The sequence below is a fragment of the Apodemus sylvaticus genome, chromosome 22 (genome assembly GCF_947179515.1).
Source record: "Apodemus sylvaticus chromosome 22, mApoSyl1.1, whole genome shotgun sequence".
Taxonomy (NCBI): domain Eukaryota; kingdom Metazoa; phylum Chordata; class Mammalia; order Rodentia; family Muridae; genus Apodemus; species Apodemus sylvaticus.
In genome coordinates, this window is record NC_067493.1 from 31,427,826 (window position 1) to 31,444,946 (window position 17,121).

General features: G+C 42.9%; 2 protein-coding genes across 21 annotated transcripts in view; both read right to left on the reverse strand.

The window, feature by feature from the left end:
- Positions 1–16,213, reverse strand: part of LOC127673098 (paired immunoglobulin-like type 2 receptor alpha) — a 44,488-nt gene extending 28,275 nt beyond the window's left edge. The window contains exons 1-3 of one of the 3 annotated variants that reach the window (XM_052168662.1): positions 15,940–16,213; positions 15,258–15,644; positions 12,496–13,038 (exon numbers count right to left, since the gene is read on the reverse strand). In XM_052168662.1, coding sequence (XP_052024622.1) covers positions 13,007–13,038; positions 15,258–15,644; positions 15,940–16,198 — 678 coding nt within the window. In that variant the 5' untranslated portion in view covers positions 16,199–16,213 and the 3' untranslated portion in view covers positions 12,496–13,006. The other 2 variants (XM_052168664.1, XM_052168663.1) reach the window with 2 other exon arrangements.
- LOC127673101 (paired immunoglobulin-like type 2 receptor beta-2) overlaps positions 1–17,121 on the reverse strand; it is a 60,347-nt gene that overhangs the window by 30,963 nt on the left and 12,263 nt on the right. The window contains exon 5 of one of the 18 annotated variants that reach the window (XM_052168683.1): positions 15,626–15,644. The exons of the other annotated variants lie outside the window; for them this stretch is intronic. The gene's annotated coding sequence lies outside the window, so the exon portion shown is untranslated. Of the gene's footprint in view, positions 1–15,625; positions 15,645–17,121 lie in introns of those variants that run through there. 18 annotated transcript variants of the gene reach the window in all.

Genomic DNA, 17,121 nt, shown 5'->3' on the forward strand with positions numbered 1-17,121 from the left:
TCCTTAGCTTTCCTGGCATTGATCGCCTTGTCCACACTTCCCTGCAGCTGGCTACACAGCCTGCCCTCTCCCATATCTGCTTCTTTTTCTCATGCTGGACATAGAACCTCAGATTCTGTGCATGCCAGACAAGTAAGCACTCTACCAGATGAACATCTTTAGCCTCAGTATGGTCATCGAGGGTTCCCTCACGGTCATGAGTCCTCAATCCAGATTTCATCTCCCTTTCCCTGTCTCTGGGTTCTCTGGGTAAATGGTGACTCAATTACCAGATTACCCAAGAAGCACTGGACTTCACAAGACTGCCATATGTCATGTGCTGGACCCCAGCATTTTCCCATCACAGGTGTGTTCTATAAGATCTCAGCTGCACTTTGTGCCCTGCTCTGTCTTTGTCACCTGCTGGCTCCTTAACCCCATGCCATGGGCTGTGTTATAGTGTCAAGTCAGGGACTCAGTTGAATCACTGTGGAGACCCTGTGGGGTGTGACTCTGCCCAGAATGCTGTCATCAGTCTCCTGGAGTGTCATCCTGCCTCCCCAATACCAGTGACAGTGTCCTGCAGTCCTGATACTCTCCCAGTGAGGGGCACTTCCTGTGGAAGAGCAGTCTAGGGTTTTGCTCTACATGCAAGGGACTTCTGAATACCATGGGACTGTAATGCTTAAACCGGGTGCTGCTCAGGCACACATATGTCCTTCACTCCACAGAATAAATAGGAAATGTGATTTAAACAATTCAAACCCAAGGTGGCCTAGGCCTGGTGGTGCATGCCTTTAATGCTAGCATTTGGGAGACAGAGGTAAAGGAATATGAATCTCTGAAAGTTTGAGGGAAGCCTGGTCTATATATATACTTCCAGGGCAGCAAGGTCTACAGAGTGAGATTATGTCTCAAAAAAAATCATCAACAACAAAATATTAAAGTAAGTAGGCAAACAGAATCCCAACCCAACAATAAAAATATACAAATGAATGAGAAGCCCAAGGTGTACTCATGTTCAAAGGCTCTTGAGTAGTGACGAAGGGGTTGCCCTCTAGACTCCGTATACATGAGCACACACTTGCACACACATGCACCGATCCTCAGACTCAAATCATGCAAGGACCCTTTCATAGCTCATCTGCCACCACACGTCACAGGAGTTATGAATGAATGGATTTGTATTCTTCTGCTGCCAGACGAACCAGCATCATTTGTTGAAAAGGCTGTCTTTTCTCCACTGGATGGTTTTAGCTCCTTTGTCAAAGATCAAGTGACCATAGTTGTATGGATTCATTTCTGGGTCTTCAATTTTATTCCATTAATCTCTCTGCCTGTTACTGTACCAAAACCATGCAGTTTTTAACTCTATTGTTCCATAGTATTACTTGAGGTCTGGGGTACTGATTCCCCCAGGTCTTTTACTGTTGAGAATAGTTTTAGCTATCCTGGGTTTTTTGTTATTCCAGATAAATTTGAGAAATGCTGTTAACTCTATGAAGAATTGAGTTTGAATTTTCATGGGGATTGCATTGGATCTGTAGCTTGCTTTTGGCAAGATGGCCATTTTTACTATATTGATCCTACCGATGCATGAGCATGGGAGATCTTTCCATCTTCTGAGGTCTTTTCAAATTCTTTCTTCAGAAACTTGAAGTTCTTGTCATGCAGATCTTTTACTTGTTTAGTTAGAGTCACACCAAGATACTTTATATTGTTTGTGACTATTGTGAAGGGTGTCATTTCCCTAATTTTTTCCTCAGCCTGTTTATCCTTTGAGTATATGAAGGCTAGTGATTTGTTTGAATTAATTTTTATCTGGCCACTTTGCCTAAGTTTTTTATCAGCTGTAGGAATTCTCTGGTGGAGTTTTTCGGGTCCCTTAAGTATACTATCATAACATCTGCAAATAGTGATAATTTGACTTCTTCCTTTCCAATCTGTATCCCTTTGACCTTCTTTTGTTGTCTAATAGCTCTAGCTAGAACTTCAAGTACTATATTGAATCAGTATGGAGAGAGAGAGGGAAGCCTTGTCTAGTCCCTGATTTTAGTGGGATTGCTTCAAGTTTCTCTCCATTTAGTTTGATATTGGCTACTGGTTTGCTGTATAATGCTTTTTTTTTAAATTACTTACCTTTTAATTTTCTTTATTGAATATTATTTTCATTTACATTGCCAATGGAAAAATGTTTCCCAATTTCCTCCCTCCACAAAGACTCCTAACCCCTCCTCTCACCCCCTGCCTCCATGTATATGCCCTGCTACTGGACACACTCCCATCTCTGCCGCTTGGTTTCCCTTTGTTGGGGCCTCTATTGAGTCTTTACCTGACCAAGGACCACTCCTCCCACTGATGTCCAACAAGGCCTTCTTCTGCCACATTTTTGGCCGGAACCATGTGTACCCCTTTGTTGTTTGTTCTGTCCCTGTGAGGGGTGGCTGAAATAATTTTTCTTCCCATGGGGCTGTAAACCCCTTCACCTCCTCCTAACCACCCTCCAGCTCCTCCATTGCAGACCCCAAGCCCAGTCTAATAGTTGGTTGATAGCATCTGCCTCTGTATTTGCAAGGCTCTAGGAGGGTCCCTCTGGCAGAACCTTTTGGTCTACACTTCTTGTCATCCATAGTAATGTCAGGGTTTGGTGACTTCATAGGATGAATCCCCAGGTAGTGTAGTCTCTGGGTGGCCTTAAGTCTCTACTCCACACATTGTCTCCCTTATTGCTCCTGTGAGTATTTTGTTCCCTTTCTCAGAGGAACCAAAGCACCCTCACTTAAGTCCTCATTCTTCTTGAGCTTCCTGTGCTGGGTGAATTGTAACTTGTTTATTTTGAGCCTTTGGGCTAATATCCGCTCATTAGTGAGTGCATACTATGTGTATTCTTTTGTGATTGGGTTACCTCGCTCAGGATGATGCTTTCTAGTTCCATCCATTTGCCTACAAATTTCATGAATTCATTGTTTTTAATTGCTGAATAGTACTCCATTATGTATATATACCACAGCTTCTGTATCCATTCCTCTGTTGAGGGACATCTGGGTTCTTTCCAGCTGCTGGCTATTATAAATAAGGCAGCTATGAACATAGTAGAGCATGTGTCCTTATTACATGTAGGAGCATCTTCTGGGTATATGCCCAGGAGTGCTATTGCTGGGTCCACAGGTAGTAAGTACTATGTCTAATTTTCTGAAGAACCGCCAAACTGATTTCCAGAGTGGTTGTACCAGCTTGTAATCCCACCAGCGATGGAGAAGTGTTCCTTTTTCCCCATATCCTCTCCAGCATCTGCTGTCTCCTGAGGTTTTCATCTTAGTCATTCTGACTGGTATAAGGTAGAATCTCAGTGTTGTTTTGATTTGCATTTCCCTGATAACTAAGGATGCTGAACATTTCTTTAGGTGCTTTAGAGCCATTTGAGTTCCCTCAGTTGAGAATTCCCTGTTTAGCTCTGTACCCCACATCTTAATAGGGTTATTTGACTCTCTGGAGACTAACTTCTTGAGTTCTTTGTATACACTGGCTATTAGCCCTCTATCAGATGTAGGGTTAGTAAAGATCTTTTCCCAATTTGTTGGTTGCTGTTTTGTCCTATTGACCGTGTCCTTTGCCTTACAGAAGCTTTGTAGTTTTATGAGGTCCCATTTGTCGTTTCTTGTTCTTAGAGCATAAGCCATTGGTGTTCTGTTCAGAAACTTTTCTCCTGTGCCCATGTTTTCAAGATGCATCCCCACTTTCTCCTCTATAAACTTCAGTGTGTCTGGTTTTATGTGTAGATCCTTGATCCACTTGGACTTGAGCTTTGTATAAGGAGATAAGAATGGGTCAATTTGCATTTTTCTGCAATCTGACCTCCAGTTGATCCAGCACCATTTGTTAAAAATGCTGTCTTTTTTCCACTGGATGTTTTTAGCTCCTTTGTCAAATATCAAGTGACCATAGGTGTGTGGGTTCTTTTCTGGTTCTTCAATTGGGTATTCCATCAATCTTCCTGCATAACAATACCAAACAGTTTTTTATCACTATTGCTCTGTAGTAGAGCTTGAGGTCAGGGATACTGATTCCCCCAGAAGATCTTTTGTTGTAGAGAAGAGTTTTTGCTCTCCTGGGTTTTTTGTTTTTACTAATATTGATCCTGCCAATCCATGAACATGGAAGATCTTTCCATCTTCTGAGACCTTCTTCATTTCTTTTTTCAGAGGCTTGAAATTCTTGTCATATAGATCTTTCACTTGCTTCTTTATTAACTCTTCTTTGAAGATCTGATAGAATTCCCCACTTAACCCGTTTGGTCCTGGGCTTTTTTTGATGGGAGACCATTAATGACTGCTCTATTTCCTCAGGACTTATGGGACTATTTAGAGGGTTTATCTGATCCTATTTTAACCTCAGCGCCTGGTATGTATCTAGAAAGTTGTCCATTTCATCCAGGTTTTCAAACTTTGTTGAGTATAAATTCTTGCAGTAGAATCTGATGATTTTTTTTTTAATTTCTACTGTTTCTGTTGTTATGTCTCCCTTTTCATTTCTGATTTTATTAATTTGGATACTGTCTCTGTGTCTTCTGCTAAGTCTGGCTAAGGGTTTATCTATCCTGTTGATTTTTTTTTTTTTTTTGAAGAACCAGGTTGATTCTTTGTATAATTTTTTTGTTTCTGTTTGATTGATTTCGGCCCTAAGTTTGATTATTTCCTGCCTTCTACTCCTCTTGGGGGTATTTGCTTCCTTTTGTTCTAGAGCTTTCAAGTGCACTGTCAAGTATATTGCTTTTACAATGATTAGATATGGGCCTTGAATTTTGATATTTCCAAGATTTTCAACATGAAAGGATGCTGAATTTTGTCAAATGCTTTTTTGGCATCTAATGAAAAGACCATGTGTTTTTTTTTTCTTTGAGTTTGTTTATATAATGGATTACATTGATGGATTTCTGTATATTGAACCATCCCTGCATCCCTGGGATGAAGACTACTTGATCGTGGTGAATGATCCCATTGATGCGTTCTTGGATTCAGTTGGCAAGAATTTTATTGAGTATTTTTGCATTGATATTCATAAGGGAAATTGTTCTGAAGTTCTCTTTCTTTGTTGGATCTTTGTGTGGTTTTGATATCAGCATAATCGTGGCTTCATAGAACGAGTTGGGTAGTGTTCCTTCTGTTTCTATTTTGTGAAATAGTTTGAAAAGTGTTGGTATTAGGTCTTCTTTGAAGGTCTGATAGAATTCTGCACTAAAACCACCTGGTCCTGTGCTTTTCTTGGTTGGGAGACTTTCAGTGACCACTTCTATTTCTTTAGGGGTTATGGGACTGTTTAGATGGTCTATCTGATCCTCATTTAACTTTGGTATGTGGTATCTGTCTAGGAAATTGTCCATTTCATCCAGATTTTCCAGTTGTGTTGAGTATAGGCTTTTGTAGTAGGAGCTGATGATTTTTTGAATTTCCTCAGTTCTGTTGTTGTATCTCCCTTTTCATTTCTGATTTTGTTAATTTGGATATTACCTCTGTGTATCTTTGGATGATTTCAGCTCTGAGTTTGATGATTATCTGCCATCTACTCCTATTTCCTTATTTCTTCCTTGACCAAGGTATCATTGAGTAGAGCATTGCTCAGCTTCCATGTGTATGTGGACTTTCTGTTGTTTTTGTTGCTATTGAAGACCACCCTTACTCCACAGTGATCTGATAGGAGGCATGGGATTAGTTCCATCTTATATCTGTTGAAGTCTGCTTTGTGACCAATTATATGGTCCATTTTGGAGAAGGTACCATCATGTGCTGAGAAGAAGGTATATTCTTTTGCTTTAGGATGAAATGTTCTATAGATATCTGTTAAATCCATTTGGTCCAAAACTTCAGTTGGTTTCACAGTGTGTCTGTTTAGTTTGTGTTTACCTGATCTGTCCATTGATGAGGGTGTGGTGTTGAAGTCACTCACAATTATTGTGTGAGGCACAACATGTGCTTTGAGATTTAATAAAGTTTCTTTTACAAATGAGGGTGCCCTTTTATTTGGAGCATAGATGTTCGGAATTTCGAGTTCTTCATGGTAGATTTTTTCCTTTGTTGAGTATGAAGTGTCCTTCCATGTCTTTTTTGATGACATTAGGTTGAAAGGCAATTTTATCTGATATTAGAATGGCTACTCCAGCTTGTTTTCTGGGATCATTTGCTTGGAAAATTGTTTTCCAGCCTTTAACTATGAGGTAGTATTTGTCTTTGACACTGAGGTTGCATTTCCTATATGCAGCAAAATGCTGGGTCCTGTTTCCATATCCAGTCTGTTAGTCCGTGTCTTTTTATTGGGGAATTGAGTCCATAGATGTTAAGAGATATTAAGGAATAGTGATTGTTGCTTCCTGTTATTTTTCATGTAATTTTTATGTTTGTGTGGTTATCTTCTTTTGGGTTTGTTGAAAAAGATTACTCTCTTGCTTTTTCTAGGGTGTAGTTGCCTTCCTTATATTGGCATTTTCCATCCATTATGCTTTGTAGGGCTGGATTTATGGGAAGATATTGTGTTAATTTGTTTTTATCATGGAATATCTTGGTTTTTCCTCCTATGGTAATTGAGAGTTTTGCTGGGTATAGTAGTCTGGGCTGGCATTTGTGTTCCCTTAGTGTCTGTATGAGATCTGCTCAGGATCTTTTTGCTTTCATGGTCTCTGGTGAGAAGTCTGGTATAATTCTGATAGGTCTTCTTTTATATGTTACTTGCCCTTTTTCCCTTACTGCTTTTAATATCTTTTATTTGTTTAGTGAATTTGGTGTTTTGATTATTATGTGAAGGGAGGTATTTCTGTTCTGGTCTAGTCTGTTTGGAGTTCTGTAGGCTTCTTGTATATACATGGGCATCTCTCTCTTTAGATTAGGGAAGTTTTCTTCTATAATTTTGTTGAAGTTATTAACTAGCCCCTTAAGTTGTAAATCTTCACTCTTTTCTATACCTATAATCCTTAGATTTGTTCCTCTTATTGTGTCCTGGATTTTCTGGATGTTTTGGGTTATAGGCTTTTTGCATTTTGCATTTTCTTTGACGGTTGAATCAGCATTTTCTATGGAATCTTCAGCACATGAGATTCTTTCTTCTATCTTTTGTATTTGTTGTTGATGCTTGCATCTATGATCCTGATATGTTTCCAAGGTTTTCTATCTCCAGAGTTGTCTCCCTTTGTGATTTCTTAGTTGTTTCTTCTTCTGTTTTTAGATCCTGGATGGTTTTGCTCAAGTTCTTTATGTATCTATTTGTGTTTTCCTGTATTTCTTTAAGTGATTTTTGTGTTTCCTTTTTAAGGGCTTCTGCCTGTTGACCCATGTTCTCCTGTATTTCTTTAAGTGGCTTTTGTGTTTCCTCTTTAAGGGCTTCTATCTGTTGACCTATGATCTCCTTTATTTCTTTAAGGGATTTTTGTGTTTCCTCGTTAAGTGCTTCTCCCTGTTGACGCATGTTCTCCTTTATTTCTTTAAGGGAGTTATGTCCTTCTTGAAATTCTCTATCAGCAGCATGAGATGTGAATTTAAACCCAGATCTTGCTTTTCAGGTGTGTTGGACTATCCAGGACTTGCTATTTTTGGGAGAACTTGGTTCAGATGATGCCGTGTTGCCTGGGTTTCTGTTGGTAATGTTCTTGAATTTTCCTTTTGCCTTCTGGTTATCTCTGGTGTTAGCTGATGTTGCTGTCTCTGATGGTGGCTTCTCTGTCATGTAAGTCTCTGTATCAGTGCTCCTGGGATACCAGTTCTCTCTGTGTACATAGGTATGTAGGTACTCCTATGAGACCCGCTCTCTTGTAGTTGTATTTGGGTATGTAGCTCTGTGTCACCGAACAAGTATGGATGTAGGCAGAAATCGGAGGACTCCTGTCCCAGGCTGCTCCTGGGCTCTTGTGCCCTCAGGGTTTCTGGCTGTTTCCTCTGAGCATCAGGGGTGGTCCTACCTGTGCTCTTTGGCCTCTCTGCACTCCTGAGTGGTTAGCTACCTCTGTGTGTCACTTGGATATGATGAGTGGTGGCAGAGGGTGGTCCCAAGACAGAGACAGAAACCGGAGGGCTTCTGCCATAGGGTTCCTGGCATGATCCTCTGAGTGGAGGAGGTCGTTCTACCTGTGCAGGCAGGCCTCTCCACACTTCTGGGTGGCTAAGCTACCTCCCTGTGCCACTTGAGTATGGTGCGATGTGCCAGAGAATGGGCCCAAGCTGGAGCCAGAAACCAGAGTGCCCACATTGAGTTCTTGTACTTTTCCTTTCAATGTAGAGCCTTCTATCTGCCTCTTCAGCTCAGCCTCTGAGGAGGCCCTGTCCACAAATCCCTTGAATGACTCTCTCTAGTTATGGTCACACCATAAACTTCTTTGAATCATGTGGGCAAAGAAAGCTCAAAGCAGCCATGTGTCACTCATGACATAAGACATAGGTCATGTCTGACAGTGGACACAGCTGGCCTGCAATTTGGGTAGAGACATGAGAGGTTGGGGCAGAGGCTATGGTGGACTCAGTGCTGGTTCTAAAGAGGTTCTTCCTAAGCTTTCCACATGGTGCCATCAGCTCTCTGAAAGTCAGGAAGACATGATTTTATCAGAGGAAGTGGCATCATTCTTCCTGAGTGACATGTGCAGAAGCATCTTCCCATTTCCTTAGCTTGCCTGGCATTGATCACCTTGTCCATGATTCCCTGCAGCTGGCTACACAGCCTGCCCTCTCCCATATCTGCTTCTCTGCCTTCCTCACGGTTTCTGTATGCCTCAGGTCTTTTCCTGAGCTAAACACAACCTTCCACGACCTCACTGCCAGCTGCATACAGACAGACTTCAGTATCCAGAGTCCCCTTGGAGACACTGAGGCAAAAAGCCATTGAGATGAATTGGCTCAGATGGAAGATCAAACAGGACATTGACAGCGCTATGGAACTTTGTGTGTGTGTGTGTGTGTTTAAATTGTATTCCAAGCAGCAGAAGCTGGTCCTTGAAAGTATTATGTAGCCAAAGATGCCCATGAAGGACTCCAGATCCACTTGTTTGCTCCTCCTATGAGCTGGGATTACAGATGTGCACCATCATGTGCCTTTATCTCCTATTGGACATCAAGCCTTTGGTTCTGTGCATCCCAGGCAATTAAGCACTGCACCAGATGAACCACATCTATAGCAGCCATGAGGTCTTCAAAAATGCCCTCTAAGTCATGAATCCTCACCTCCAGATTTCATCTGCATTTACCTTATTCTCTGGGATGTCTGGGTAAAGGTCACATGCTTGTTAATTCACCCAGGAAGGGGCTGGACCTGACAAGTCTGCCATATGTCATGTGTTAAACCCTAGCAGTTTTACTCAACAGGCTCTGGTAGGTTCTGCAGGAGTCCAGCTGCTCCTAATGCCCTGTTCTACTACTGCCATCTACTGGGTCCTGAATCCCAAGAATCTCTGTTCACATTTTTGGACTTTGTTGAATCCCCATGGGGACCCTGCTGTGGGGAGTGGTACTGCCCAGGATGCTGTCATCAGTCTCTTGGAGTGTCATCCTGCCTCCCCAATTCCAGTGACTGTGCCCTGCAACCATGATGCTTTCCCAGGGGAGGGGCACTTTCTGTCAAAGAACAACCTGGAATTTTGCTGTGTACATTAGGAGCTTCTGCACACCCTGGGATCATACAGGTTGTCAGAGTGCAGTGTGAGAACATAGCTGTGCCTTAGGTAATAGTACATGTGCACCCTGCCTACCACAATATAACTACGTAAGAGCAATTTAAAAAAATAAAGCCCAAAGCAGGCTTGCTCCTCTATTCCTTTATTTCTAGCTTTTTCAGAGGCAGAGGCAGAGATGAGACAAATGGATCTCTATCACTTTGAAGCTAGCCTGGTCTATATATCTAGTTTCTGGGAAGCAAGAAGTACACAGTAAATATTTGTCTAAAAAAGAAAAACCCAACAAAACATACAAAGAAACTAACAACAAACAATAAAAAATAAAAAAGCAAATCACAATAACAAAAACAACATATCAAAATACGAAGAAACCAAGCAAAGAAACCCAAGGATGATGCCTGAGTTATAATGCCTGAGGTTGTCCTCTGGATTCCACACATATGAGCACACACTTGCTTGCACACACATGTACTTGCAAACATATGTATTTTCAAGCACATACATACACATACACACAAAGGGGGGAGGTGTAAGTATAGGTGGAGGGGAGAGGGAAATGAGGGAAGGAAGAGGGGGATGAGAGAGAAACCATTCAAGGCATCTCTGACATATGTTCAGCTACCACAACTTTACCCAGTCTTCATCCTAAGTAAACATGCCCTCCCTCAGGCCAGGCTCAGTGAATCTTCAGACTCTAGTTCTTGACAGTGTCCACAGCATTCAGACTCTCTGATTTTATACCCAGCTGTGTTATACTATAACAGTGGTGAGAGAGAAGGAGAGAACAGGCTCAAGCTTCCTATTTCTTTCTGAACCCTCCCATTCCAGAAACATCCCTCAGATAAGACATACTGCTGGCTCTGTGGGCCCTGAACAAGCAGATAACCTCATGGATGGCAAGTATCCCTCTCTTCTCCATTCTTGTCACAGCACCTACCCACATGCTCCTTGGTTTCTCTTCCCTGGTAGCAACACACAGACTGCAGATGGAACCCTTAAGTACCCTACCCAGACTGGGTCCTGAGTACAGTGGAGAAGATTCTAGAGAGTGTGGTGGAAGGATGGCAGCTGGTGATGTAGACAGACCGCTCAGGCTGTAGCTGCAGCTTTACAATGCACAGTCAGCCTGCTGTCATCTGACCTCCTGTTTCTCCTCCAGGACATCATCATCTCCATCTCCCCCTTGCACTGTCCAGCCTCAGCATGAGCAGTTGCCTGCATCCCTGTCCAGGGGAGTCACCAGGAAGAGACTCTACACTGAGTCCCAAAGGCCATGAATATGGAATTGGGATCAGCTCAGTTCCCTCTGGTATGAGGTCTGTCAACTTCTGCTGATATCCAAGGCTAGAGACATGTATATATGTGTCATCAATTTGTGGTCACTGAAACAGAGAAACTCTCCCTTCCCTCCTCAGTGTTATGTATGTAGCTTAAAAAGCAAAACAAAGCAAAGCAAAGCAAAACAAGACAACACAAAAACACCCAAACCAAAAGTCAAACACTGTTGATAAGCCAGGCGTGGTTCTACAGAACTTCATCCCATTCTGTAGGATGCAGCAGCAGGGGCATGTCTGAATTTGTAGCCTGCCTTGGTCAAAGCAAGTTCCAGGACTGTCAGATCTACATCATAGAGAGACCCGTTTCTCAAAAACAAAACAGAGAAAACAATGAGCAAAAACCCCAAAGTATTGATAGACACAATTTATTTTATGAAAATCTTAAGACGGAATTGGTATCACCTTCAAGACTCTGACTCCTGCTGAAAGGGAACTAACACAGAATCATTCACCTTGACCTCTGCACTGTTTGCAGTTTTGGCTAGCTGTGCTGTTGATCGAAAGACAAAGTCTCTCTGGGTAGTGGTGGTGCACACCTTTAATCCCAGAACTTGGAAGGCAGAGGCAGGCAGATTTCTTTTTTTTTTTTTTTTTTTTTTGGTCTTTTTTTTTTTATTTGATATTATTTATTTACATTTCAAATGATTTCCCCTTTTCTAGCCCCCCCCCCCACTCCCCGAAAGTCCCGTAAGCCCCCTTCTCTTCCCCTGTCCTCCCTCCCACCCCTTCCCTGTTCCCCGTTCTGGTTTTGCCAAATACTGTTTCACTGAGTCTTTCCAGAACCAGGGACCACTCCTGCTTTCTTCTTGTATCTCATTTGATGTGTGGATTATGTTTTGGGTATTCCAGTTTTCTAGGTTAATAACCACTTATTAGTGAGTGCATACCATGATTCACCTTTTGAGTCTGGGTTACCTCACTTAGTATGATGTTCTCTAGCTCCATCCATTTGCCTAAGAATTTCATGAATTCATTGTTTCTAATGGCTGAATAGTACTCCATTGTGTAGATATACCACATTTTTTGTATCCACTCTTCTGTTGAGGGATACCTGGGTTCTTTCCAGCATCTGGCAATTATAAATAGGGCTGCTATGAACATAGTAGAGCATGTATCCTTATTACATGGTGGGGAATCCTCTGGGTATATGCCCAGGAGTGGTATAGCAGGATCTTCTGGAAGTGAGGTGCCCAGTTTTCGGAGGAACCGCCAGACTGCTTTCCAGAGTGGTTGTACCAATTTGCAACCCCACCAGCAGTGGAGGAGTGTTCCTCTTTCTCCGCACCCTCTCCAACACCTGCTGTCTCCTGAATTTTTAATCTTAGCCATTCTGACTGGTGTAAGATGAAATCTTAGGGTTGTTTTGATTTGCATTTCCCTAATGACTAATGAAGTGGAGCATTTTTTAAGATGCTTCTCCGCCATCCGAAGTTCTTCAGGTGAGAATTCTTTGTTTAACTCTGTACCCCATTTTTTAATAGGGTTGTTCGGTTTTCTGGAGTCTAACTTCTTGAGTTCTTTATATATATTGGATATTAGCCCTCTATCTGATGTAGGATTGGTGAAGATCTTTTCCCAATTTGTTGGTTGCCGATCTGTCCTCTTGATGGTGTCCTTTGCCTTACAGAAACTCCGTAACCTTATGAGGTCCCATTTGTCAATTCTTGCTCTTAGAGCATACGCTATTGGTGTTCTGTTCAGAAACTTTCTCCCTGTACCGATGTCCTCAAGGGTCTTCCCCAGTTTCTTTTCTATTAGCTTCAGAGTGTCTGGCTTTATGTGGAGGTCCTTGATCCATTTGGATTTGAGCTTAGTACAAGAGACAAGGATGGATCAATTCGCATTCTTCTGCATGCTGACCTCCAGTTGAACCAGCACCATTTGTTGAAAAGGCTATCTTTTTTCCATTGGATGTTTTCAGCCTCTTTGTCGAGGATCAAGTGGCCATAGGTGTGTGGGTTCATTTCTGGATCTTCAATCCTGTTCCATTGATCCTCCTGGGCAGGCAGATTTCTGAGTTCGAGGCCAGCCTGGTCTACAGAGTGAGTTACAGGAAAGCTGGGGCTACACAGAGAAACCCTGTCTCGAAAAACCAAAAATAAAATAAAATAAAAAAGAAAGAAAGACAAAGTCTCGTGTAACCTAGGCTGGCATAAACTCAAGAGGTGCCCAGAGTAGCTTCCAATTCAGTAGTTCTCATGCTTCCAAAGGCTGGGACAACCTTTCCTCATGTTAAGGTGATTCTAAACATAAAAGTATTTCATTGCTGTTTCCTGACTGATTTTTCTAATGTAATGATAGTAATATAAACATTTGATATGCAGAATATCTGACGTGCCACTCCTGTGACTGAGACTTGGTACAGTCAAAGAGGTGGTGACCCACAGGTTGAGAACCAGTGCTCAACTGATAATCTTCCCATCACTACCTGTCGTCAATAGTTGGGATGACAGGCATATTATGATGCCCAATTTCCTCTGGTACTTTGTCTTACTGACAAGCTCAGTCCATGGAACACACAAGCCAAGCATTGGTAGCCAGGGAAGATGTGTGAACACACAAGCCAAGACAATGTCTGCTCTCCATTTGGACCATAATGCTCTCTTTTGGGTGATCAGAGACACAGTCTGCCTAAGTGTATACAACGGGTGCTTAAGTACCTATGTGATATTGAGAATCTTGGCTCTGTGTAAGTCTTTTCTGTGACATGAACTATGGAAAAGGACTTGGGAAGTTATATGACCTTTTGAGCAACTGTATGAAGTGCCCTTCTCTGTGGGCAGATGCCTATGTCGTGGACCTGACAAATAGACTTCTTTAGATGACTGAACACCACCATCATGCCATCCTGCTGTGCATCACTTCAGGGATGCTCAGAAGAAACACTACTCCAGCTCCCATGGTCACTGTGCCCATGAGAGCTGCTGAGGTCAGCCTCAGGAGAGTTAGATGCAGTCACAACCACTGCTCAGAGACACTTCGCTTTAGCCAAAAGAAGCCTCAGTGACTTCTCCAAGATCCCAATTATCTCCAGATGGTCTCATGAGATTGGAGATATTTTTCCCATTGACTGAGGAAATGCCCATGAATGATACTCATTTGAGGCTTGTGATTAATGGACAGCAGTAAGGACAATTTCCCCAAAATGTACATATTTATGAATTCTAGACCAGTGGTTCTCAACCCGTGCATCACTGCCCCCACATCGATTGAATATCAGGTGTCATGCATATTAGTTACTTACATTGTTATTTATAACAGTAGGAAAATCAATGTTATGAAGTAGCACTGATATAATTTTATGTGTGTGGACCCCATAACATGATGTATGAACTGTATGAATTATTTGCCACATTAGGAAAGTGGAGAACCTCTGAACTAGACACGTACATGAAATGGCTCCTTTTTCTTTCTGAGTTCAAGTCCTGATGGGTTTACATAGTCAGTATTAAGACAGCCAGGGCTACCTGCTGAGACCCTGACATAAAACAAACAAACAAACAAACAAACAAATGAACAGCTAAGTTAAAAGGAAAAACATGGGATCCACAGAGCAAGGTCATAAGAACAGCACAGCCACACAGTCCCCACTGCTGTAGGGTCATGTGCAGGGACACACAGTGACCACGCTGGGCCTCAGGGCTCCCAGTCCAGGGGACTTCAGTTACTGCTGCATCAGAGGGGCTGGAGGGATCACAAGACACAGCAGCTACATCATGAAAGGGCAGACATTTTCTTACTCATTTTCTAATTACTGAAGAGCCTAAGGAGAGAAGACAGATGTGTCCTGGGGAGCTGGAGGAGAAATGAGGGACTGTGGAGACAGGTGTCAGTTACACTTAGACCAGAGGACAGCAGAACTTCCAATGGCCCCCACTATATGTTCTGAGCTGAGGTTGGAGCCGTGTGGAGATGCTGCACACATGGACCAACTGGAGCCCTGACACAGGACAGAGAGAGTCAGCTTCATCCTGGAGAATTTCCTCCAATGTGAGTTCATGGGTGGAAGTGGACGGGACAGTAGTGTTAGTTTGGGAACAAAAAGGGAGTGAGCTATGGGGTGGGGCACATGCTGACACCCAGAGTGGGGGGTGGTTCTGTCAGAGCAGACAATGACATATCATGGCACAGGAGGCAGCAAAGGCTTGTCACAACTACAAGAAAAGATGCTGTTGGCAAAGGTATAGACAGAGCCAAGGGAAAGGAATATGAAAGGAAGGTCAGAGTTGTGGAGCCTGAGGTGACATGTAGAGGACAAGGAAGCCACAGGTGTCAAAGCCTGAGCCCTGTTGGCTCACCATGTGTCACGGTGAGTTGGGTCCCATTAATCGACTGCCAAACCTTCATGCCTTCTGTTGTTAGCAGAGAAACTCGGCTGAAGTATGTGGTCTGGTCAGTCTCCTTCAAGTTCAGGATTCTGAGGACTCCAGATGTCTGACCCTGTGTCCAGTTCAGGATGAGCCGGTCCTTGAAGTGCTCATGTATGAAAGGCAGGGTGGAGTTGTAGATGAATTCCCCATGGAAGTGGTTCAATCTCCACGCTATGCTCATCTGCGGATCCTTGGCCAACTCCCAGGAGAAGTGGAAGGAGAAGGGGATCTCGATGGAGCCACCCTGGACCCCAGAGAGGTTTGCTGGTTGGTTGAAGCCATACGCCTTTCCTTCGTTGGATCCTGCTGAGTTTCCTGTGAAGGATGAGGAGAATCTGAAGGCAGTGCAGGGATGGAAGGACAACCGGAGCATCCTGAGCCCTCATCCACAGGCAGGGGCGGGACACAGGACAGGACTGTCCCTTTGATGGTGGGCCAGGAAAGACAGTGAAGGGTTGGGTTGGACTCCCTCTGAGGGATGAGCTCTCTTGAGGCAGAGAGGCCTGACAGGTACCTCTAACAGATACCTGTCCACTTGACACCCACTCTGCTGATCTCCACTGTCCCCTCCTGTGGTAAAGTCCCTGCTACTGAGGTCCCCACCACTCACCAGTGTGCAGACATGCTGCTGACAGCAGAAGAGCCATGGCCAGAGGCCCTCCTGGAAGTGAGACCAGCAGAGCCATCAGGAAGGGGAGGACTCTGGGTAGTAACACTGCAGTGCTCAGGAGTCCAGAGAGAACCAGGATGAAGTGGCACACATCCTCAGGCCTTCTCATGTGGGGCACTGAGTCAGGGCAGGACCTCTCCATCTCCACCTCCTTGTGGCCAGCAACTTCCTTTATTGATCTGGCTTCTTCTTTTCCCATGTTGCAGGAGATCCGCCCTTGTGGTCACTGACAACATAACTGGGCTCTTGTGCCCAGTTCCCATTGCATGAAAGAAACTTTACTAAAGCTCAAAGCACACATTGCACCCCCCACAATAATAGTGGGAGACTTCAACACCCCACTTTCATCAATGGACAGATCAGGGAAACACAAACTAAACAGAGAAACAGCAAAACTAACAGAAGTTATGAACCAAATGGATTTAACAGATATCTATAGAATATTTTATCCTAAAACAAAAGAATATATCTTCTTCCCAGCACCTCACAGTACCTTCTCCAAAAGTGACCATATACTCAGTCACAAAACAGACCTCAGCAGATACAAGAAGACTGCAATAATTCCATGCGCCCTATCAGATCAGCATGGACTAAGGCTGGTCTTCAATAACAAGAAAAATAACAGAAATCCCACATACACATGGAAAATGAACAACATTCTACCCAATGATAACTTGATAAAGGAAGAAATAAATAAAGAAATTAAAGACTTTTTAGAATTTAATGAAAATGAAGGCACAACATAACAAAAACTTATGGGACACAATGAAAGCAGTGCTAAGAGGAAAACTCATAGCTCTGAATGCCTCCAAAAAGAAACTGGAAAGAGAATATACTAACAACTTAACAGCACAGCTGAAAGCTATGAAACAAAAAGAAGCAAACATACCCAAGAGGAGTAGAAGGCAGTAAATAATAAAACTCAGGGCTAAAATCAACCAAGTAGAAGCACAAAGAACTATACAAAGAATCAACCAAACCAAATGCATGCAAGCATCCATTCTGCTGGCTCTTTGAGAAAAAAAAATAAAACAACAACTGGATAGATAAACCCTTAGCCAAACTAACCAGAGGACACAGAGACAGTACCCAAATCATAGCAAAATCATAAATGAAAAGGGA